The sequence below is a fragment of the Phocoena phocoena genome, chromosome 2 (assembly GCF_963924675.1).
Source record: "Phocoena phocoena chromosome 2, mPhoPho1.1, whole genome shotgun sequence".
Taxonomy (NCBI): domain Eukaryota; kingdom Metazoa; phylum Chordata; class Mammalia; order Artiodactyla; family Phocoenidae; genus Phocoena; species Phocoena phocoena.
Window position 1 is genome coordinate 74,324,879 of NC_089220.1, and position 23,846 is coordinate 74,348,724.

At 43.9% G+C, this 23,846-nt stretch overlaps 1 protein-coding gene and 1 non-coding gene across 6 annotated transcripts; one reads left to right on the forward strand and one right to left on the reverse strand.

Moving 5' to 3' along the window:
* Positions 1–14,562: 14,562 nt before the first annotated feature.
* On the reverse strand, positions 14,563–14,635 carry TRNAR-ACG (transfer RNA arginine (anticodon ACG)). The gene has a single exon. It is a non-coding gene; the product is annotated as a tRNA-Arg (tRNA).
* A 347-nt stretch (positions 14,636–14,982) lies between these two features.
* Positions 14,983–22,677, forward strand: PRMT5 (protein arginine methyltransferase 5). 5 transcript variants are annotated; one of them, XM_065872980.1, is made up of 17 exons: positions 14,983–15,115; positions 15,773–15,891; positions 16,208–16,293; positions 16,460–16,594; positions 16,973–17,085; positions 17,232–17,281; positions 17,500–17,663; positions 18,381–18,542; positions 18,718–18,795; positions 18,891–18,949; positions 19,036–19,158; positions 19,245–19,420; positions 19,958–20,067; positions 20,520–20,613; positions 20,802–20,918; positions 21,255–21,319; positions 22,127–22,677. In XM_065872980.1, the coding sequence occupies exons 1-17, from the start codon at positions 15,006–15,008 to the stop codon at positions 22,277–22,279; spliced, it is 1,914 nt and encodes a 637-aa protein (XP_065729052.1). In that variant the 5' UTR covers positions 14,983–15,005; the 3' UTR covers positions 22,280–22,677. The 5 variants fall into 5 exon arrangements, with proteins under 5 accessions (XP_065729052.1, XP_065729054.1, XP_065729053.1 ...); XM_065872981.1 differs by lacking the exon at positions 14,983–15,115 and adding an exon at positions 15,143–15,201 and having other exon boundaries at positions 22,127–22,279; XM_065872982.1 differs by lacking the exon at positions 16,208–16,293 and having other exon boundaries at positions 15,006–15,115; positions 16,506–16,594; positions 22,127–22,279.
* Positions 22,678–23,846: the final 1,169 nt, after the last annotated feature.

A 23,846-nucleotide genomic window follows, 5' to 3' on the forward strand; every position in this document is an offset into this window, starting at 1 on the left:
CGTGGGGACACTTGCTCAAAACACTGCAGTCAAAAAAAAAAAAAAAAAAAAAAAACACTGCAGTCCTTTAGGCACCCTCCTGGTTTTTCTTCCTTGTTTACAATGAGAGTCTCTTCTAGCAAATGTAACAGATTTGCATAATTTTCTGTACAGCTATTTGTCAGTGTCAGCCCTGTATCATACCTGATTATCTCCTGAATAAAGTGATAATGTTGTATCTGAGGATTTTAGTGATTTTCCTTTGGGCAAAGATAAAAAAAGAATATCAAAGGCTATATGGAAAAAAGAAAAAGGCTATACGGATAAGGAGGGAAACTGAGAAGATCCAAATAGAGATAGATCCGTAATGCTTACTCAAAGTGAGGGAGGTTGAAGGGCCAGCCCACCCACGTGGAGTCTTTCTTTTTATTTATTTATTTATTTATTTATTTTTGGCTATGTTGGATCTTCGTTGCTGTGCTCAGTCTTTCTCTAGTTGCGGTGAGCGGGGTTCTCATTGTGGTGGCTTCTCGTTGTGGAGCACGGGCTCTAGGCATGCGGGCTTCAGTAGTTGTAGCACGTGGGCTCAGTAGTTGTGGCTCACGGGCTCTAGATTGCAGGCTCAGTAGTTGTGGCACATGGGCTTAGTTGCTCTGCAGCATGCGGTATCTTCCCAGACCAGGGCTTGAACTGGTGCCCCCTGCATTGGCAGGTGGATTCTTAACCACTGTGCCACCAGGGGAGTCCCATGTGGAGCCTTAGAGGCTTTGTTCTTAGCAGAAGTGGATTAAAACTGGTCTTGCTCTTGAAGAACTATAGTCTCCAGAGGAGTGCTAGATGCTCAGATGGATAGGGAACTATTCTGTCACTGTGGCTCTCAGTGGGGCGGGTATGATAAAGTAGCAGGGCATCCAGCTCGGTTACAGGAAAGGACACAAGGCATTTGTGTTCCTGCTTCCCTCTGGTGTGGTTTGAGGGTTACTTCTTTCTCTGAGAGCAGAGGGTGGGAGGAGATCACCCTGAGGAACCAAGTTCACGGTCTGTTTAGCTTAGAAAAAGGCAGGGCCCTGGCTGGTGTCAAAGCCAGGGACTGCAAACAAGCACAAGACCGACAACCTTATTTAGAAGGGCCTACCCAGCTTCTCAAACCACTTTCCAGGGAGACTGTCTCAAGGTGCTCTTTTGCTAAGATCAAATAATGATGGTTTTGGATTGATTCATAGGAAAAATTAAGGTTTTTGACTCAACTTTAAATTTTTCTGTAAATAGTGCTTACTTCCATTTATCTATAAGCAAGTGCTGGCCCACACAAAATGAACAAGAGCAATTAGATTGTACGGTCAGGCCACTCAGGACGGCTGTTCTCTTGCTCTTTGTACATCCCCTGCTTGACCAGTCCCTGCTTCACCTGCACCCTACTCATGTGAACGTGCTTGCCCCCAGCCCCAGCTAGTGATCATTCTAATCCTTAGGCCAGAACGGCTCCACCTGCTAGTTTATTTAAGGGAAACATCTGCCCTCCTGACGGTTGCTAACCTGAGGGGCTGTGAGGGATGTGCCTAGCTGCTGGTTTTCCTCGTAGCTGATGAGCCAGCCTGACTTAAATTCCCCCTATAAATGGTAGCCTCCTTCTCCCCCAAGTGGTGAAGATTGCTGCCATGTCCTGCCTGCTCTCTGCCATCAGCAGGGGTTGGGGGCTGTTGCTCCAGGACCCTTTTGCTGTGGACATGTAAGATTCCCTGTCCAATAAGACACGGATGTCTCTGTCACTGACTCTGGGCTATTTCTTAGGTCTCGAGGCTGGGCAGCTACAAGGCTTGCAGGCCTGCGGGGTCAGCCCAACATAGATCAATGTAAAAACTCAGAAACAGTCAATATTGCTTAGTTATACTATAATTTTTAACCTAACATTTTTGGGGGAATGTTTTCAAACCTACAGAAAAGTTGAAAGAATGGTATGACAAGCACCAGGATACGTTTTTCTTTTTCCTTCAATTTTAAAATTATAGTTGATTTACAGCATCATGTTAGTTTCAGGTGTATAGCAAAGTGATTCAGTTTATATATATATATATATTCTTTTTCAGATTCTTTTCCATTATAGGTTATTTCAAGACAGTGAATGTAGTTCCCTGCACTATACAGTAGGTCCTTGTTGTTTATCTATTTTACATATATAGTGGTGTGTATCTGTTAATCCCAAACCCCTAATTTATCCCTCCCTCCCTCCCCTTTTCCCTTTGGTAACCATAAGATTTTTTTCTATGTGAGTCTGTCTCTGTTTTATGAATAAGTTCATTTGTATAATTTTTTTAGATTCCACATATAAGTGATATCATATGATATTTGTATTTCTCTTTCCGACTTACTTAGTACGATAATCTCTAGGTCCATCCATGTTGCTGCAAATGGCATTATTTCATTCTTTTTTATGGCTGAGTAGTATTCCATTGTATATATATACCACACCTTCTTTATCCATTCATCTGTCAATGGATAAAGGACGTTTAGGTTGCTTCCACGTATTGGCTATTATAAATAGTGTCGCAATGAACATTGGGGTGCATATATCTTTTCTAATTAAAGTTTTCATCTTTTCCGGGTATATGCCCAGGAATGGGATTGCTGGATCATATGGTAACTCTATTTTTAGTTTTTTAAGGAACCTCCATACTGTCCTCCAGCGGCTGTACCAATTTACATTCCCACCAACAGTGTATGAGGGTTCCCTTTTCTTTACAAAGAGTGTTCAGTGCACCTGAAGAGAGCACTACGGTGCTGTGTCTTGATCCTTTCCTTCTTCACACTGACTGGAGATGGAAGGTTCGCAGTAGTAAATTTCTCTATTGTGGAGATGAGAAGGGGCCTTGGAGGGCAAGCAGAGAGGTTGAGTGAGAGCTGAGGGTTAGCATCTTGGACCTCAGCTGCCCTCTCCTCCTCACATTTTTCAGAAAAGATTTGCCTTTACTGTCTCTCATTCATTCTATCACACTCCTCTCTCTCTTCACTTACCTTTTACCACATCTGATCAAGAACCAAGTCTTGCTGGGAATTCCCTGGCAGTCCAATGGTTAGGAGTTGGCACTTGCACTGCTAGGCCAGGGTTCCCGATCCCTGGTCAGGGAACTAAGATCCCTGCAAGCCCCACAGCCCGGCTGAAAAAAAAAAAAAGAACCAGTCTTGTTGATTCTTCCTCCATAATGAGAGGCAAAGTATATCACCTCCAGAACTTGGAATAGGATCGCTCTCTGGAAGGAAACTAGGGCACTCTCAGACAAGCAAAATCTGTCTCCTCCAGGCTTTCAAGGAGGGGTGAATATCCAGGTCTCAAGGGAGTGACCTTGCCTTCATTCTCCCTCAGCCACCACAAAAAGGCGAACCCGGTGCCCCCTGGAGGGCCCCTCACCCCATAAAGTCTCCACAATACCCATCCTAAAGGATCTGGACTAGGTTTGTTTTTCTTGTTTTTTTTATGTTTATTTATTTATTTGGTTGTACCAGGTCTTAGTTGCGGAAAGCGAGATCCTTAGTTGTGGCATACAAACTCTTAGTTGTGGCATGCATGTGGGATCTAGTTCCCTGATCAGGACCTGGGCCCCCTGCATTGGGAGCACAGAGTCTTATCCACTGCACCACCAGGGAAGTCCCTGGTCTAGGTTTTGTTAAGTGAGGTCTCCTTATACCTTGAGATAGTGAAAATATAGGCATCAACTCATCATGAACGAGGTTAGCAATCTGTAGAAAGAATTTTCCCTAAAAGATAGTTATATTCAAGTGGCTGAGGTCCAGCCAAAGTGGCTAAGTAAGGCCTGGTTTCAGAAAAATACAACTGAAATGTAGAAAGACCTAAATGTACTAAGCCTGGCTGAAGAAAGAATGTGTAACCAAACGTAAATGATTAGCCCAGAGTTTAGAAAAGGGTTAAAGAACAAGATCAGGGCTCTCCAGAGGCTCTGGACCCACCCAGCTGGAGCCAGGCCCTGAAGCAGAAGACCTCCCCAATGTCCTGCCACCTTGTGAGACCAGTCAGCATGGCCAATGGGCATCCTTCCCCTGCCACTGCCCCACCTTACTCAGGTCCTCATTTTGGGTCCCTGCAAATTGTCCTAACTGCCCCTCCTCTCATCTTATACACCACTGCCAGGCCAATTTTTATGATGATTCTGACTTGTTTTTCCCAGGTAGTTTGTAATTTTTACTTCATGTCATTTCTCTGTTCAAAACATGTCAGGTGTCCCCACTGCATACCAATCACAGTCCACATGGCTTAGCTGGGAATTCAAGCCCTCACAGTGCAGCTGGACTTTCCAAACTTTTCCCACCACGCACACCTTCTACTCACCCTAAGCCACCCCCCAGTGGGCTTACTCACCCTTTCATGCTTTCCTGTGCTTGTTATGGTTCTATCCACCTGGCAAGAACTCTTCTGCTCATAAAATCCTATCATCTTGGAGGCCCACCTCAAGTTCTGCTTCCCCATGATCATTCCAGCTAGAAAAGATCTCACTGTCATTTAATACCCACAGCACTTTGTTACAACTTCTTTAAGGTGCCTGTCATGCAGGCCTTGAATTTCATTACCCCACTGGGCAGTGTGTTTAACCCTATCTACAACGTCAGAGGCTCCTGGAGGGCAGCTGGTTGAAAAACAGGTGTTCTCAGTCTTTCTGGTCTCAGGACTCCTTTACTTGCCACTATTTTTAAGAACGCCAAAGAGATTTTGTTTATGTAAGTTTTATCTATAGATATTTCTCATATTAAAAATTAAAAGTGAGAGACCATCAGCGGTCTTTTCCTGAAGGATATCAGAAAAAAAATTACTTGGTTTTATTGAGCATGGTTGTTTCTTGAATATAATCCTTTGCCGAGATGGAGTCAGGTAGTATCCGAGCTCTAGTTAGTCACAACTGCTTTGATATTTAAATATGATCTTGATTAGATCTCAATTTTATAAACGCAGAACTTAATCACTAGTGGCAAACGTAGAACCAAAAGAGCTTTTTTTTTTTTTTTTTTGCGGTACGTGGGCCTCTCACTGTCGTGGCCTCGCCCGTTGCGGAGCACAGGCTCCGGACCCGCAGGCTCGGTGGCCATGGCTCACGGGCCCAGCCGCTCCGCAACACATGGGATCTTCCCGGACCGGGGCACGAACCTGTGTCCCCTGCATCAGCAGGCGGACTCTCAACCACTGCGCCACCAGGGAAGCCCCCAAAAGAACTTTTTTTAAAAAATAATTTTTTTATTGACGTATAGTTGATTTACAATGTCGTGTTAGTTTCAGGTGTACAGCACAGTGATTCAATTATACATATATATATACACACACACATATATATACACATATATATATTCTTTTTCAGATTATTTTCCCCTATAGGTTATTACAAAATATTGAGTATATTTCCCTGTGCTATACAGTAGGTCCTTGTTGGTTATCTATTTTATTTATAGTTGTGTGTATATGTTAATCCCAAACTCCTAATTTATCCCCTCTCCCTTTCCCCTTTGGTAACCATAAGTTTGTTTACTATGTCTGTGGGTCTATTTCTGTTTTTTAAATAAGTTCATTTGTATCTTTCTTTTTTTTTTAGATTCCACATATAAGCGATATTATATATTTGTCTTTCCAAAAGAGTTTTATGTACATGTCACAGGGAAGGAGGCAGCAAATGAGTAAGGCTTAAATGATTTTCTAATATTCCTTGATATTTGATTGTCCTCTTCCTACTACAGATAAAACGCCACTGAGTGATATCAAGTATATGAATTACAAGCCTATGTCTTAAGAATGGGAACTTTCTATTCAGAAAAAATTGAAGATAATTGCTGGAAGTTTACTTGAACATTATTTTAAAAATTATTTTAAAGACTGAAGAAACTAATACAATATAGAATGGTCTTAGTTGTCATTGTTAGAGAAAAGCAAAGAAAAAAAATCCAAGTAATTTAAATTTGACTTTGAAATGTGATTTGATATTTACATATTGAGATGATGTGTCTGATATCCCAGACCTTCACAATATTTAATAAACTAAATATTTTCCCAATCAAAAAGGTTTTAAAAAGTGAGAAAATTTTAAAATATTTATTAATTCATTAAACATAATAAGCCCATTGCATGTTAACATAAATAATACATTTTAATTAAAAAACTGTGTTTTCCAAAACAAAAAAAACTTATGGGGCTTCCCTGGTGGTGCAGTGGTTAAGAATCCTCCTGCCAATGCAGGGGACATGGGTTTGAGCCCTAGTCCAGGAAGATCCCACATACCGCAGAGCAGCTAAGCCCATGCGCCACAACTACTGAGCCTGCGCTCTAGAGCCCGCAAGCCACAACTACTGAGCCCGCGTGCCACAACTACTGAAGCCCACGTGCCTAGAGCCCATGCTCCGCAACAAGAGAAGCCACCACGATGAGAAGCCCGCGCACTGCAACAAAGAGCAGCCCCCGCTCGCCGCAACGAGAGAAAACCCATGCGCAGCAACAAAGACCCAATGCAGCCAAAAATAAATTAATTTTTTAAAAATAAATTAATTTAAAAAAAAACAAAAAAACCCCCCACAAACTTATGAGAAGAGTGACATTGTTTTATATTTTTGCAAATCTCCTTGGTATCTGGCTTAATAGAAGGCAGTTGGATTCTCATATCTGCTTTCTGTTATGATACGTGGCTTTGGCTGAATAAAGAAAATCTGGCCTCACGCAGACACGTAGGAGATCCTCATGCGCCTCCTAAAAAGGACTCAGGGAGCCCCCAAGGTCCTTGGACCACGTTTGGGGAAACGCTATTGCAAAAGAAAAAGCAATGGGTTGGGAATCAGAAGAACTGGATTCTTATTCTGGCTCTACTATTTAGTTGAAGCACAACTTTGTTCAAGACACTGAACCTCAGTTTTCTCGTATACAAAATAGATATATTAATAAGTCCTACCTCACAAGATTATGTCCTGAGCATTAGGACAAGATTATGTCCTGAGGTGAGATAATATATTTAAAGTACCTGGCCTGTGGCAGAGCTTAATAAATATTACTCTGCCCACAGAAAGACAAATACTGTATGATCTCACTTATATGTGAAATCTAAAAGACAAACTCATAGGAAGAGAGATCATACTTGTGGTTACCATAGGTGGAAAGTGGGGGAAGGGGTAATTGAAGGAAGGTGATCAAGAGGTACGAACTTCCAGTTATAGATAAGTCCTAGGGATTTACTGTACAACATGGTGACTATAGTTAACACTGCTGTATGATGTGTAGGAAAGTTGTTAAAAGAGGAAATCCTAAGAGTTCTCATCCCAAGGAGAAACATTTTTTTCTTTCTTTTCCTTTTTATTGTAACTATATAAGAAGATAGATGTTAGCCAAACCTGTTGTAAACATTTCACAATATATGTAAATCAAACCATCATGCTGTACACCTTAAACTTATACAGTGATGTATGTCAATTATTTCTCAATAAAACTAGAAAAAAACCAAAAACAAACAACAAACCCAAAAATATTAGTCTGCCTAGGAGGACTGTTACGTTATTGCTATGAGTGAGAGTGACTGCTGAAGATCGGACAGCTACAGGGGCCTAAAGGGGGGGGGGCTTGGCTAGGTCTTCAAAAGAAAGAAGAATGGAAACAAGCAGAAAGACCAAGGAGAGATCACAGGTTTTAGATACATTGTAAAGATGTTTCCCACATAGTATAAACATGCTTATAGATAACTTGGAAAATACATTTTCCCCCGGCACATATTAAAGTCATTCTGCATGTACGATTTGTAATCTGTGTCATTTAATGGCATATCATGAACATTTCTCCATGTTTATTAAATTTTCTCTGACAACACTGATTTTAATGGCTGCTTAAGGTTTCCTTGCATGGGTGATTTATTTGACCATACCCCTATAGGATATCCAACTTGTTTTACATTTGTTGTAATCATAAAAAAAATACTACACTAGACATTTCTCTTAATGAATCTTTGTCCTAGTTTGTGAACATTGTCTAGGATAGCTTTCTAGAAGTAAAACTATAGATGATGTGTCTTAAGGTTAAGATCAAAGGCTCTGGAGTCAGTTGACCTAGGTTTGTACCCCATCTAAACCCCTTCTTAGGGGGGCAAGTCACTTAACCTCTCTAAGGCTTAATTCCTTCACCCATAGATGGATAACATTTCCTTCCTCACTGGGTTCATGTGAAGATTCAGAGTTCTTGTGAATGTAAAGTGCTTTTCATAGAACCTGACACAAAATGAGGGCTCAATAAATGTTAGCTCTTATTACTATCATAAATGCATTCAGGGGACTTCCCTGCCAGTCCAGTGCTTAAGACTTCACCTTCTAATTCTGGGGGTGGGGGTTCAATCCCTGGTCGGGGAGCTAAGATCCCACATGCTTCGTGGCCAAAAAACCAAAACATAAAACAGAAATATTGTAACAAATTCGATAAAGACTTTAAAAATGGTCCACATTAAAAAATCTTTAAAAAATTGCATTCATATATTTAATCATGCATGTATACACATACAACTGGCCTGTTTCTGGGCTATTGGTTTTGTCTTTCTTTTTTTAATTTATTTTATTTTATTTTTTTTTATTTATTTATTTTGCGTTGGGTCTTCGCTGCTGCATGCGGGATTTCTCTAGGTTGCGTCAAGCGGGGGCTACTCCCTGTTGAGGTGCGCAGGCTTCTCATTACAGTGGCTTCTCTTGTTGTGGAGCGCGGGCTGAAGTAGCTGTGGCACATGGGCTCAATAGTTGTGGCTCGCGGGCTTAGTTGCTCAGCGGCATGTGGGATCTTCACAGACCAGGGCTCGAACCCGTGTTCCCTACATTGGCAGGAGTATTCTCAACCACTGTGCCACCAGGGAAGCCCCTGTCTTTTTTTCTCTGTCTATTCTTATACCAACTGCACATTGTAGCCTTTTATTTATTTATACATTGCTTGTTTCATAAAGGGTTTGAGGTAACAGGCTAAAAATGTAGAGCAAATTCCGTCTCCTTTCTCCTCTTTTTAAAAATTTTTCTTTGATTTTCCTTTTTTAAAAATCTATCTTCCTTCCTTCCTTCCTTCCTTTCTTTCCTTCTTTCTTTCTTTCCTACCAGGTCTTAGTTGCGGCACACAGGATCTTTGTTGCCGCATGCAGGATCTTCGTTGTGGCATGCGTGATCTTTTGCGGCATGCATGATATTTAGTTGCGGCACATGAACTCTTAGTTGCGTGCGGCATGCATGTGGGATCTAGTTCCCTGACCAGTGATGGAACACTGGACCCCCTGCATTGGGAGTGTGGAGTCTTAGCCATTGGACCACCAGGAAAGTCCCTTCTTTGCTTTTCTTGTCTGCTTTTTATTACAAATGAATGGTAGAATCATTTTATTAAGTAACAAAGGATTCCATTCAAATTGTGATTGAGGGACTTCCCTGGTGGCGCAGTGGTTAAGAATCTACCTGCCAATGCAGGGAACACGGGTTCGAGCCCTGGTCTGGGAATATCCCACATGCCGTGGAGCAACTAAGCCCGTGCGCCACAACTACTGAGCCCATGTGCCACAACTACTGAAGCCCGCGCACCTACAGGCCGTGCTCGGCAACAAGAGAAGCCACCGCAATGAGAAGCCTGCACACCACAATGGAGAGTAGCCCCTGCTCACTGCAACTAGAGAAAGCCCGCGCGCAGCAACAAAGACCCAACGCAGCCAAAAAAAAATTTTTTTTAATTAATTAAAAAAAAAAGAATTGTGACTGAATGTTGGAAAAGTGAGAAATTAATTTGGTAAGAATTGACATCTTTATAAGATTCATTTTCCGAAGAACGTGACTCATTTCTCCATTTTTTTTCAGTCTTTCTCTCTCTCAGTAAAATTTTATGATTTTCTATACATAAGTTCCTCTCATTTTCCAGTAAGGTTACAGCTAAGTATTTTATGGTGATGTTATTGTTACCTCTGTGAATGGGTAAAAAACTAATCACAGTAGCTAATGTATATTGAAGGCCTCCTATGTGCAGACAGGTTCTAAATGCTTTACTATGTATATATATTTTTTATTTTACATTTTTTTCCAGTCTCCCAGGTTATCCCACCCCCCACCCAAATGCTTTACTATATTAACTAATTTAATGCTCATAACAGCTTTATGAGATAAGAACTATTATTTACATTCCTATTTTGTGGATGAGGAAACTGAGGCCAGAGGGGTTAGGTTCACATGGTTAATAAATGGATAAATAGGGCTTTAACCTCTTGCCATCTGGCTCCACTGCCCATGATCTTAACTACTATGTTATTGGGATATTTCCTAGTTCCCAGACCAGGGATCAAACCCATGCCCCCTGCATTCGAGGCATGGGGTCCTAACCATTGGACCGCCAGGGAAGTTCCGGGATATTTTTATTAATTATGTCTTCTAACTGGTTATCCTTAGTTTATAAGAAGGCTACAGATATGTTTTGTATTTGTCTTGTATTAAGTGATGTCGCTGAATGATATTATTAATTCTCATCATTTTAGAATTGATTCTCATGGATTTTCTATGTATACGATCATATCATCTGCAAACAATGATAAATTTGCCTCTTTCCAAAAGTTATAACTGCTTTTAAAAAATTTCCAGTCATTGTATTGGATTTTTCAGGATAATATTAAATAACAGTGATGAGACAAGACATTCTTGTATTATTTTATCTTTATATAAATTGCTGACTTCATATACACATATATGTGTTTGTATATAAAGAATATTAAGACTATTAAGAATGTTTTAGAAAATGGAATTGACTTACCATTTTCTGTTTGATGTCTATTAAAAATGATCAAATGTTTTTCTGCTTGCTTTATTTTTGACCTATTATATAAATAAATTTCCTAATTACCTAACTTTGTGTTAATTCCTGAGATAACACTAATTGGTTTTGGTATATTATTATGTTAATATACTATTGAATTTTATTGTTAATCTTAAATATTTTAGGATTTTTACATTTATATTCCTAAGTGAGACAGGTCTATAGGTTTGCTTTATTTTTTTTCTGTGGAGGGGGCGGGTCCTATTTCTGACAGATTTTGGTATTAGGTATATTCTGGCTTCATAAACAAATTGGGTAGTTTTCCATCTTTTTCTATGTTCCAGTACAGTTTCTACTTTCTATTCATTTTGACAGATAAATACTGTATAATAGAGATGACAAGGAAGAGAATGCAAATTGGCACAGATTATTTTGCCTCAGTAACTCTGACACTTTTGTAGCTGGAGGAAAGCCTTGGTTGTGAAGAAGCAATTTGGAGCAGTAGGAGGGTCAAATGGGCCATTATTTTGGTGTTGAAGAGTGCAGCTGGCTGGGCAGGCACAGAGGTGAGTGAAGGTGGGCCTGGGGAGGGAAGCGAGCGCTGAAGAAGGAGGGGAGCCCAAGAGAAGGCGAAAGGAGGGTTTATAATGCACTGGCAGTGTTTAAACAAGGACATAAAAACAGAAGCAGGTTGAAGAACTGGGCCTGAAGGTGAGGAATGCTAGAGGGCAACAGGAGGGTTATCTGGGAGAGGGTACTTCTTCCCTTCCAAAAACGTTTCCAGTGCTCTAGCGTGTTTGTCACTGGCTCCTGTTGGAGAAAGTAAGATTATTTCTCACCTGCCACCTCTCTGTCTTCATCCCAGCAAAGGCCTACATCCTATAGTAAAACAGTGACTGACATGCTTCTGAGCACAAAAGTTCAGCAAAGAGAGCAGAGCAGAGGGAAGGAGAGCATAAGATGGACCTCACCAACTCTGACTTTATGCCTAGGGCCAAGTCCTTTAAAAGGTTCTCTATTTCTTTTTCAGTCTGTTCCTTCTACTCCTCTGTAACTCATATAGACAGACCCACAGACCATGCTGTTCTTTAAGGCAAAGCAAAGTGCTGTAGGACAGGCAGAGAGCAATTTGGTGTGGAATTCCCGGGAACTGTTCAGCATTATGCTTGCCACATAGCGGAGGCCATTTTGAATGAAAAAACAAAGACATCCCAGACGAATGAAATTCAGCCCATCTAAATTTAACTTAAGGTCAGTCAGAAACTCTAGGCTCTTTTTATGCAAATCCTTTTGAAAATTATTTTAACTGATGGCAAAACTGACATTACTGTTTCATAGATTTCCTCTCTTCCTTTCACCATGGAGGGGTTAGTTAACAGAGCAGCCTCCAGCTTGACATCAGGAGGAAGATTCCAGGAGCACAGATGGTCCACAGCCCAGATAATTAGCTTCTGAAGACAAAACAACATCTAATAAGTCTTCTGTGAATGTAGAGTTTGGTTGGGCACAGCTGGGGCAGAGAACAAGCAGGCCTCCCCAGCAACTCTTTTTCTTCTTAAAATGTCGGCAGAGCATTCACCCACTTCCTGTCAACTCCCTACTCATAAGACCTGCAGGGAAGAATTCAAATAAATATTGTAGACACTCCAGCCTAAAGGAGGGGAAGTATAACTCCCTACTCCTTAAGCGTGGAATGCACAAGTGGCTTCCTTCTAAAGAGTACAGGATAGAAGGGGTGGCGGGAGGAGTGTAATTTTACAGTGGAGAAACCTGATAAACACTAGTTCTACCAGATGATAAACATCAACAGTCATAAATTATATTGATGGTATGTATTCTTGATATAATGTGATGAAAATGGCACTTTACCTCTGTGATCTTCCTCCCCCAAACCCATAATCCCAGTCTAATTATGAGAAAACCATCAGAAAAATTCCAATAGAGAGGTGTCCTTCAGTATACATGACCAGTACTCCTCAAAATTATCAAGGTCATCAAAAACAAGGAACATCTGACAAACTGTCACAGCTAAGAGGAGTCTAAGCAGACATGACAACTATATGTAATATGGTATCCTCGATGGGATGGTGGAACAGAAAGAAGACATTAGGTGAAACCTAAGAAAATCTGAATAAACTATGTACTTTAGTTAATAATAATAATGTATCAATTCTGGTCCATGAATAGTAATAAATGTACCATACTAATGTTAACATGTTAATAATAGAGAAAGCTGTAGGGAGGCATGAGAGAACCGGCTGTGTTGTACTACCTGCTGAAGTTTTCTGTAAATCTAAAACTGTTTTAAGAAATAAAGTCTAGGGGCTTCCCTGGTGGCGCAGTGGTTAAGAATCCGCCTGCCCTGGTCCGGGAAGATCCCACATGCCGTGGAGCAACTAAGCCCGTGTGCCACAACTGCTGAGCCTGTGCTCTAGAGCCCGCCAGCCACAACTGCTGGAGCCCGCGAGCCACAACTACTGAAGCCCGTGCACCTAGAGCCCGTGCTCCGCAACGAGAAGCCACTGCAATGAGAAGCCCACGCACCGCAACGAAGAGTAGCCCCCGCTCGCCGCAACTACAGAAAGTCTGCGTGCAGCAACGAAGACCCAACGCAGCCAAAAAATAAATAAATTAAATAAATAAATAAATGTATTTAAAAAAAGAAAGTCTGGTAATAATAATAAGAAGATGGGACAAAATCACCTCCAACTCTCTTAGGCTTCATAGGCATTTTCTTCTTTAGCTTTCTAATCTTCATCCTTTTGGGGCACTTACATTGCTCGGGCTCCTTATAGCTTATCCTATCCACCCGTTCCGTATTTCTCAGAACTCTGATCCCCTACGGGCTACGGTGATCTCATTCAGTCTCATGGCTTCAGTCACTACCTGTCTAACGGCGATTTCCAAATCTTGTCTGGTTCAGGTCACTGTTCATCCAACTCTCTATTACACAGCGCCCCCTAGACGTCCAATTCAGCATTTTCAAACCCAAACCCTGATTCCCCTAAACCAGCTTCTACAGAGGCCAGAACCCTGGGTTATCACCCACAGACTTCCCTTTATCACGCTCCCTGTCAGTCGGTCCCTAAATTCTGTCAACGCCTCCTGCCTCGGGGCTTTTGTATTGTGTTCTGTTTCCAACCCTGCTGCCAGGCCCTCAGCACTTCTGGCATCCCTACCTTCAGGTATTCCCTTTCTACGTCTTTCTTTGCTTTCCTTTCCTTCTTTTCCACCCCTGGAGCAGGCATTCACAAAGGAAAATGTAGAGGTTCTCTCAGGCCTCCGCCAGGCAGTTCATTTCTCCTCTCTCCTCACTATATTTCCTCACCATGGGTTCCTTTTCTCTATCCTCAGTGTGTGTGTTTAGGTGTTTGTTTACTTTTTTTGTGTTTGAGATATAGAATCACAAAGACTTAGTGGCTGAATTGCCACAATCTATTTAAAAATACACTAAGGCCCACACAAAGACCCCAGCCATCAACCCGGCTTTCTCAGGATTCGGATGGACCTAAGTAGTGACACAAGAATCACCTTTGAATTCGGTAAGGGGAAAAGCTGACATAAAACGGCTGCAAAACGCAATAAAATTAAGATTCAAAATGAGGGCGAGAGATAATGAGGAAATTTTTAAAAAAGAAAGAAGGGGAGATTTTCAAAATACTGCTTATGACCATATTGCATGGGATGCAATAAAGGAAACACCTGTCCTTTCGAGGAAATTTTTAAAAAAGAAAGAAGGGGAGATTTTCAAAATACTGCTTATGACCATATTGCATGGGATGCAATAAAGGAAACACCTGTCCTTTCGAGCCAGCCAGGAGTCGAACCTGGAATCTTCTGATCCGTAGTCAGACGCGTTATCCATTGCGCCACTGGCCCTGAGACAATTTCGCAGCTCTCAATGATGATACTTCAAGCTTATATTGCAGGGTTTTATACTGCAGGGTTTCATGGGACGTGTAGTCTCTTATCGGAATTCTACGAGTACACGGAGCATTATGGGAGATTGAAGTTCGTCAAGAACCAGACCCTGAGATTGGTGACTCTTCCGGAGCCAAGCTGTACGTCACTGTGCAGCCCGCGGATTGGCGGGAAGAGCCACTCCCCACCCCTCCTCCTCCAGCTCCGGAGCCGTGGAAGACGCTTTGGTTGTTAGGGAGACTCGTCCCGCCTTTTGGGGGCTTTTTTTCGGCTTTGTGATTGGCTGCTAGTGTCAGGGAATCTCGGCGTGGACAGCGCGAGGGAAAAGATGGCGGCGATGGCGGTCGGCGGTGCCAGTGGAAGTCGCGTGTCCAGCGGGAGGGACCTGAATTGCGTCCCCGAAATAGCTGACACACTGGGGGCTGTGGCCAAGCAGGGGTGAGGGCCTGGACCTCTGCGAGCGGAATGCGGGGTCCGAACTCGGGAACAGAGAGGCGCAGACCAGTCATTCCCGAGAGGCAGGGGTGAGGGGGTCGGAGTGGATACGACGAGGGCGGGGGAAACCATTAGTCCTTGGAGGGGAGAAGTCTCGGGCCCTGGAGCGTGAGAGAGAGGAAAAAAAACTTGTTGGGGGCGTGGGGTCACTGAACCCCAAAGTCAGGGGAGTTATCAGGTGAACTCACACAGGGGGCGTACAGACCTCCAGGGCCATGGCGAGCGAGATTATCGTCTGAAAGTGTAAGAGGGGGCTAGGGAGAGGAGAGGAAAAACCTTGAGGGGGGAAAGTTGTGCAGTACTGGTGCAGATCTGGATGTGACAGTCTTGGAAAACCAGTGACAGCAGAATAGAAAGTCCACGTGGTGTGGATTTTCATCGTTTCTCTTTACTCATCTTTTCCATGGCTGTGTTCCGGGGAGAAATTGAGGCACAGTGCAGCGGAAGTGATATGCCCCAAGGTGGGCTGAATTCAGCAGTCCAGTCGGGTGACTGACGGCAGCTGAAAGGGTTGTGCAGAATCTAGATAGCCTAGTCCAATTGCTTGGATGTCTGGGCTGCTGTCTTTACATGACGATTCTGGGTCTGTCGCGGTTGTAGGTTTGATTTCCTCTGCATGCCTGTGTTCCACCCGCGTTTCAAGAGGGAGTTCACTCAGGAACCTGCTAAGAATCGGCCGGGCCCCCAGACACGATCAGACCTACTGCTGTCAGGAAGGGGTAGGGACCATCCCACATACCCCTTAATTATTAGAGGCAATAACAACTTATGCTTTATCAGTGCCTTCCTTCTCTTCCTTTCTTGACTTGGATATATTGGTTCCCCCCGGGATATAGATAACTCTTGTTCTCTCCTTGCTTACCTGCTGAAAGCCTTAGTTCCCTATTCTGCGTCAGGCTCTCCTGTCCTGTATCTGTGATAGAAAAAGTCTGTCTCTCATCTCTAACTCTCTAGTCCCTGTTAAGAACTAGAAATTGAATGAGTAAAGTTCTGAACCTCATTCAGTCTTTGTCTTTCTTGGGTGGGGGAGTGCAGACTGGAATACACTAATTGTGGGAAAGCTTTCTCCATGGATTCGTCCAGACTCAAAAGTGGAAAAGATCCGCAGGAACTCTGAGGCGGTAAGACTGACCTCTTCAATGAATTTTTTTAAAGATCAGGTCTGTAAACAAGCTGGATGGGGAGAGTAGTATTTTCCCCCTCCATAATTTAGTAAATCTAATATAATGCAGTTAAAGCTATTTGAATTGCTTGCTCTTAACTTTTTTCTCTTGATCTCCATTCCAGGCTATGTTACAGGAGCTGAATTTTGGGGCATATTTGGGTCTTCCAGCTTTCCTGCTGCCCCTAAATCAGGAAGATAACACAAACTTGGCGAGAGTTTTGACCAACCACATCCACACTGGCCACCACTCCTCCATGGTATGGCTGAGGGCCTCCTTTCCTGCTGCATATTATGGTAGTCAGACTGTGCTAAGTACCTTCTTGTTCCTAGCCATTCAGTAAAAGGTGGATTTGGCAGAATTGAAATGTCAGTACTGCCTACCCAAAACTAAAAGTGGTAAGCAGAGAGTTATAAAATATATAGACTATTCAGATAGAAGACAAGGCAGATACTTACTTAAGGATATGCACAAGATACATGTACACACACATATAATCACAAATTGGGAAAAGCATGTAAAGGGAGTAATTTGAAATCTGGATCAAGATCTGTTTAGTTGAAGGAAGCTTTCTGGACCCAATGAGTTCAAAACAGTTGTAAATAGGGTACAGAACCTATTTATTGTTCATGTGCAGTTCTGGATGCGGGTGCCATTGGTGGCACCAGAGGACCTGAGAGATGATATAATTGAGAATGCGCCAACTTCACACACAGAGGAGTACAGTGGAGAGGAGAAGACATGGATGTGGTATGTCTCCTTTTGCTGCTGTACCAGGGCAAAGGCTAGGGTGGAGGGAAGTACAGAGTGGAACCTGTAGGAAGGTCTCCTTGAGGTATGGTGATTGGTGGGCCATATGTATTTGACTGTATTTTTCTGTATTTGACTCTGGACAGGTGGCACAACTTCCGGACCTTGTGCGATTATAGCAAGAGGATTGCGGTGGGTAAGTCCACAAATATCCTGGAATAGGTTATCATTCTCTGACCTTCTGTGACCAAAAATCAGGGGTCTCATGTACACTTGTCTGCTGGGCAGTTTTGCTACTTTCTCTGTGCCTTAGGTCTGCCTTGCTCTTAAGGAGTAGACAGATCTTACACAAAAGAGCAAGGAAAGGCTTCTGACCTATCAGTGATTTACAGGTCTTTCTTTTCCCTTGTGTAGCTCTCGAAATTGGTGCTGACCTCCCATCTAATCATGTCATTGATCGGTGGCTTGGGGAGCCCATCAAAGCAGCCATTCTCCCCACCAGCATTTTCCTGACCAATAAGAAGGGATTTCCTGTTCTTTCTAAGATGCACCAGAGGCTGATCTTCCGACTCCTCAAGGTGTGTAGTAGAAGGGTTCTAAAGGTGCTGCAGCTAATCCTCTTGCCTTATTCACATATGTATGATGGGGTGTTCTTTGTTTTATTTTGTTTTTTCCCTCTGTGGGGTTCTTTGCCCCTCTAGTTTCTGGAGAGCAATTTCGGCAAAGTTGGGGGTCTTGGATGCAAAAACGCAAATAGCAGTAGAGGGCCCAGAAACATTTCAAAAGGAACCAGATCTCATGAAAACTTTGCAGAAAGTTTCATTTAAGAAGTTATAGCAACAGGGCTTCCCTGGTGGTGCAGTGGTTAAGAATCCGCCTGCCAGTGCAGGGCACATGGGTTCGATCCCTGGTCCTGGAAGATGCTGCGGAGCAACTAAGCCCGTGCACAACAACTACTGAGCCTGTGCTCTGTAACAAGAGAAGCCACTGCAAGGAAAACCCCGTGCACTGCAACGAGGAGTAGCCCCGGCTCCCTGCAGCTAGAGAAAGCCCGCATGCAGCAACAAAGACCCAACACAGCCAAAAATAAATAAATTAAAAAAAAAAAGTCATAGCAACAATCCATGGGCCTCTTGAGCCAGGATGATGATTATGTGGCATAGGAGGGCTCTTGATGCTTTTGTTGGTATTTGGTGATCTGGGCCTTATTTTATGCTAGAGCTCTTTGACCATAAACCATAATAATACCCTCTTGGTACAAGGACTGTGTCTGATGGGCTGACTTATTCTCACAGTTGGAGGTGCAGTTCATCATCACAGGCACCAACCACCACTCAGAGAAAGAGTTCTGCTCCTACCTCCAGTACTTGGAATACTTGAGCCAGAATCGACCTCCACCCAATGCCTACGAACTCTTTGCCAAGGGCTATGAAGACTACCTGCAATCCCCACTCCAGGTGGGTCTGGAGTACACTGAGAGGAAGGCGGTGGGGGGAGGAAATGTCTCTTGAGAGCAGGTGCCCTAAAATCCTACCAAAGCTCAGGAGGCAGTGGGAAGGTTTTGGTATTCTGGTGCATTGTCCTTGCCAGAAACTGGCTAACTTACTTTGCCTTTTTCCTCTCATTCATCAGCCACTGATGGATAATCTGGAATCTCAGACATACGAAGTGTTTGAAAAGGACCCTATCAAATACTCTCAATACCAGCAGGTACAGTGTGGGTCCCAGATGGGGTCAAGCACAGGGCCGGGATGACCTGGGTGAGGATGGCATTATAGCCATGAGGTCTTCCCTCGTTCCCCCAGGCCATCTATAAATGTCTGTTAGACCGAGTGCCAGAGGAAGAGAAGGACACCAATGTCCAGTGAGTGCTCTCCCCATGATTCCAGAGATTTGCATGCCTGCCTCTCTACATGCAGAGTCAGCTTGACTCCTCCCTCTCTTTCTTAGAGTGCTGATGGTGCTGGGAGCAGGCCGGGGGCCCCTGGTGAATGCTTCCCTGAGGGCAGCCAAGCAGGCTGACCGGCGGATAAAGCTGTACGCTGTGGAGAAGAACCCAAATGCTGTGGTGACGTGAGTAGCAACCTTCTTTGCTGGAAAGTTTGTCCCCAGTGTCAGTTTTTCTTATCTTATCCTCACTTGTATCATCTCTGTTTTAGGCTGGAGAACTGGCAGTTTGAAGAATGGGGAAGCCAGGTGACAGTAGTCTCATCGGATATGCGGGAATGGGTGGCTCCAGAGAAAGCGGATATCATTGTCAGTGAGCTTCTGGGGTCCTTCGCTGATAATGAGCTGTCACCGGAATGCCTGGATGGAGCCCAGCACTTCCTAAAAGGTGCCTCCAGGCTGGGGTGTACTGAGTAAGGGGATTGGATTATCAACTGGGAAGGCTGGACGGGACTGGGGAGGGGTGGGTGTGGCAGCAGCCTAGAGGAGGTTACAAAGTTTAGGGAAGGCAGGGCAGACTTGGGTCAGTGCCCTTAGCAAATGAAGCAATTTCTCTGAACCTCGGTATTCACATCTGTAAAATGAGGGGAGTGGACCAGAGCAGAGACTCTTAATCGGAGATCTGTAGACTTCCTAAGCTGACATATGTACTTTGTTTGGGCTTAGCTTTCATTAGGATCTTAAAGGAAAGAAAGTTAAGAACCACTAGATTAAAATACCTTGGGTTCCTTCCAGTTTTACTCTTGTGTGACTCTAAATTAACCTAGAAGTAGCATCCCTCAGGGCAGGAGTTAGGAGCAGGTTGGCCTGGGAATGTGATAGCATGGAGCTGCCTGGGTCTATTTTGATATGGGAGGTCTGAGCTTTCAGTACAGACGCACCATTTGCATCCCTTGGGAATTAATGTGACTCTCCCGCTCTGCAGATGATGGCGTGAGCATCCCTGGGGAGTACACCTCCTTTCTAGCTCCCATCTCCTCCTCCAAGCTGTACAATGAGGTCCGAGCCTGTCGGGAAAAGGACCGCGACCCTGAGGTAAAGAGCTACTCTCTTCTGGAGGACTCTTTTCTCTTTAGTCCTTTTCTTTTTCTCTGTCAGCATAAGTGTTTTCTTCCACTGGATAAGATGAAGAGGTGAAGGAGTTGGGGATGTGGGAAAGCAATTGAAGTGAAACTATGTTTTTATCTTTTTCTTTTTTTTTTTTTTTTTAATATTTATTTATTTGGCTGCGTCGGGTCTTAGTTGCGGCACATGGTATCTTCATTGCCGTGTGCTAGGATCTTCAGTTGCGGCATGTGGGATCTAGTTCCCTGACCAGGGATGGAACCCGGGCCCCCTGCATTGGGAGTGCAGTCTTAGGCACTGGACCATCAGGGAAGTCCCTGTGTTTTTATCTTTGTCTGTGTCCCTAAAGCTTGAGCTGCATTCCCTGGGGAATTAGGTAGCTCTTGCCTGTCTTCTCCAGATCTTGTTCTCTCTCGGGATAGGCCCAGTTTGAAATGCCTTATGTGGTACGACTGCACAATTTCCACCAGCTGTCTGCACCCCAGCCCTGTTTTACCTTCAGCCATCCCAACAGAGGTGGGTTCCTGCATGGCTGTCCTCTGACTGGTTGCGTGAGAGCTCATCCTCCTGGTTTCTTCCCTTGCTGTCCTGAGTCTGCTCTATCTGGTCTCTATCAGGGCTTCCTTTCCTGGTTCCTGCTCATGCTTTACCAAGTTGTCTAGGGTTTCTGGCCGCTCATCACCCACACCGCTCTTCCCTGACAGATCCTATGATTGACAACAACCGCTACTGCACCTTGGAGTTTCCCGTGGAGGTGAACACAGTGCTGCATGGCTTTGCAGGCTACTTTGAGACTGTGCTTTATCAGGACATCACTCTGAGTAAGTGTCTAGGGCAGTAGATGGGGAGTATAAGAGTATGCTACCTGGGCAGTGTGTGTACATGTTTCGGGTAGCGTATGTACATGTTTCATTTAGAGTCACAGGGAACCCAGGAATCAGTGAATGGGGATCTTTGATTACTTGCTTCTGTGTTCACAGAAGAGATTCTCCTCAATCTAGGCAAAAAGCAGAGTCATGGAGACCTCAATTTTTTTTTAATTTTTAATTAAAAAAATTTTTTTTGGAGTATAGTTGATTTACAATGTTGTGTTAGTTTCAGTGTACAGCAAAGTGAATCAGTTATACTCAGTTTTTTAAATTACTTTGTCCACTTAGGTATCCGTCCAGAGACTCACTCTCCTGGGATGTTTTCATGGTTTCCCATCCTCTTCCCCATTAAGGTAGGAATCACCTTTAAGGCTCCTTGGGTTAAAGAGTAACTATTGTCATTGGTGTTCTGCCCCTTCCCTTCTCCCAGGATGATGCTTGTCTGTGACCCATGTTCTACTGCTCTCACGTGCTCTTGGATCCTGTTGTAGATGTTGGGATATCTGCAGGGGCCTTCTGCCTGGCTTCCCACGCCTACTCTGGCTATTCTTCTGTCCATTCTCTACCTGGAGCAAGAGTCATCTTTTAAAAACATGAATCTGATCCTATCTCTCTCCTGCTTTTAAAACCTTTCGATATTTTTCCACTGCCCTACAATAAGGTCTTAAATCTTTGTTAGACTTGGTGTGATCTAGTTTTTGCCTGCCTTTTCAGCCACTGTCCTTTGATTACATTGCTTCAGTCCTATGGACCTTCTTTTGGTTCCTCTAATGCCCCATGTTCTTTCCTGCCTCGTGGTTTCACACCTTTGTCCTCTGCCTGTAAAGTTCTTGGCTCATTTCTTGACTCAGCTGACTTATCTTCCAAGTCTCATTAAACATTCTTATTGTCAGATAGTTTTCCCTGACCTTGTAGACTAGGTTAGTGTTAACTTTCATAGGTGTTTTCATAGCACCCAATCCCTGTTCACAGTGTTCATCCCACTTTTGATTATTTGTTCAGTGTCTGTTCATTTCTGATTATTTGTTCTGATAGACTTCAAATAAACCTCATGAGGGTTGGAACGTCATTTGATCATTTTATCTCCACACCTAGCTTAGTACATTGCCACATAAAATTCATTAGCTCCACCCTGAACCTCCATGTCTTTCTTCTTACAGCAGCCCATTACCGTGCGTGAAGGCCAGACCATCTGTGTGCGTTTCTGGCGATGCAGCAATTCCAAGAAGGTGTGGTATGAGTGGGCTGTGACAGCACCAGTCTGTTCTGCTATTCACAACCCCACAGGCCGCTCTTACACCATTGGCCTCTAGCCCTGCCTGCAGGTGTCTAGAACCTTGGAAGCAGCTTCAGGTTCTGCTCCTGTAGCACAGAAGGTGCAGTACACCATGGGCTCTGATTTGCCTTGCCCATCAGAAAGGAGCATTTCAGTCCACTTTCCTGCCTTACATCAAGATGGGCAAAGGATGAGAATTGCAGGGCTCACGCCACCAATCTGTGAAGACTTCAGGCCAGGGCATGAGGAATTCATGTTGAATCTGTGGCTACTCCAACAGGCACTCAGCCTCAAGTGCTCCCTGGGATAGCCCTGAGAACATGTGGATTGAACAACTTTTCAGCCCTTTTCTCTGCCCATCTCTGTTCCTATTTTGATGATTTTGTGTAAGGAGGAAATACAAATAAAGTGAGGTTATGGCCTTTCCTGCTCCAACTCTGCTGCCCCCTGCCTCTGCTTCTCCACCCATTACTTACACATATTCAGATCTATGCTCTTATCCAAGACTTGAAGGGGCCTAGCTTTATTTCCTATTTAAGAAGCTTAGTGGTGACTCTTGGACTCCCCATTATAGGCTTTCTGACCAGCTACAGAGAGGTCTTGTCCATTAGGACCTGAGATTAGGCTCTTGTCTGGGGGAGGAGGCATAGAGTTTGTTGCCATGGAGAAAGATAGGGTAGTGAGTGAAGCCAGCTTCCCTTCCACCTTCCTGAGCTGCTGTACTGCCAGCTGCTCTGTTACCTCTTGGGAGAGAAACTGGAAGTCATCCAGGCTTCACCAGCAAGAAGCCACTTATTTTATTTGAATAAAATCATAGGATTAGAGTTTGAAGTCCTAAGAGATAATCTAGTCCAATTCTACATTTTACAGAAGAGGAATTTGAATTGGTACAATGATATAAAGTTAGTATTCAAATCAGGACTCAACACGGTTCCTGTGACTCCATGGCCCTCTCCATGTTATAACCAGCTATCTTTCTGGCAGCTGTATTAGGCAGCTGAAGGCTCTGGGGGTTCTGGAAGACGTTGCAACATGAGGGTGGACATCAGTTCCTTCTCTTTTTGGCTAGAGGGCTGAGTACTGCTGCACCCAGAGTCACCTGAGAAACTGCCTCAAGTTTACCCTTGCGGTGGGAGGTGTGTGGGGCACTGATTTGAACTGAAGGTATATGAGCTGTAGGACCAGGCAGAATGCGGAAGAAGACAAATCTGTGAGTCACATGAGATCCAGGCGCCGAGGAAACGAGGCAGCGGTTGGGAGGGTTGTATGACACAATGGGGATGGGCAGCCCAGCATCCCTCCCCACGGGAAGCAAATGCAGTTGCTCTCCAGAAAGCTGTCCCAGAGAAGCCTGACGTGAGCTCCTCGGCAAATCTGAGTGGGGACGGCCAAGGACGTCGATAGGCTCTTCCGCGGTGTTAGCCTAGTCTACATGAGAGCCGGGAGCGAGTCGGAGGGTCCTTTTCTCCGGTGCTCTGCCCTGTTGCCCCGCCTTCCGCAAGTCATTTAACCAATGAGAGAGCGATAGGCGGCTACCTAAGGACGCTTCTGCTTTCCCTGAGTCTCGGAAAGATTAGCCAATCAATGGGAACTTGTTGGTTGCT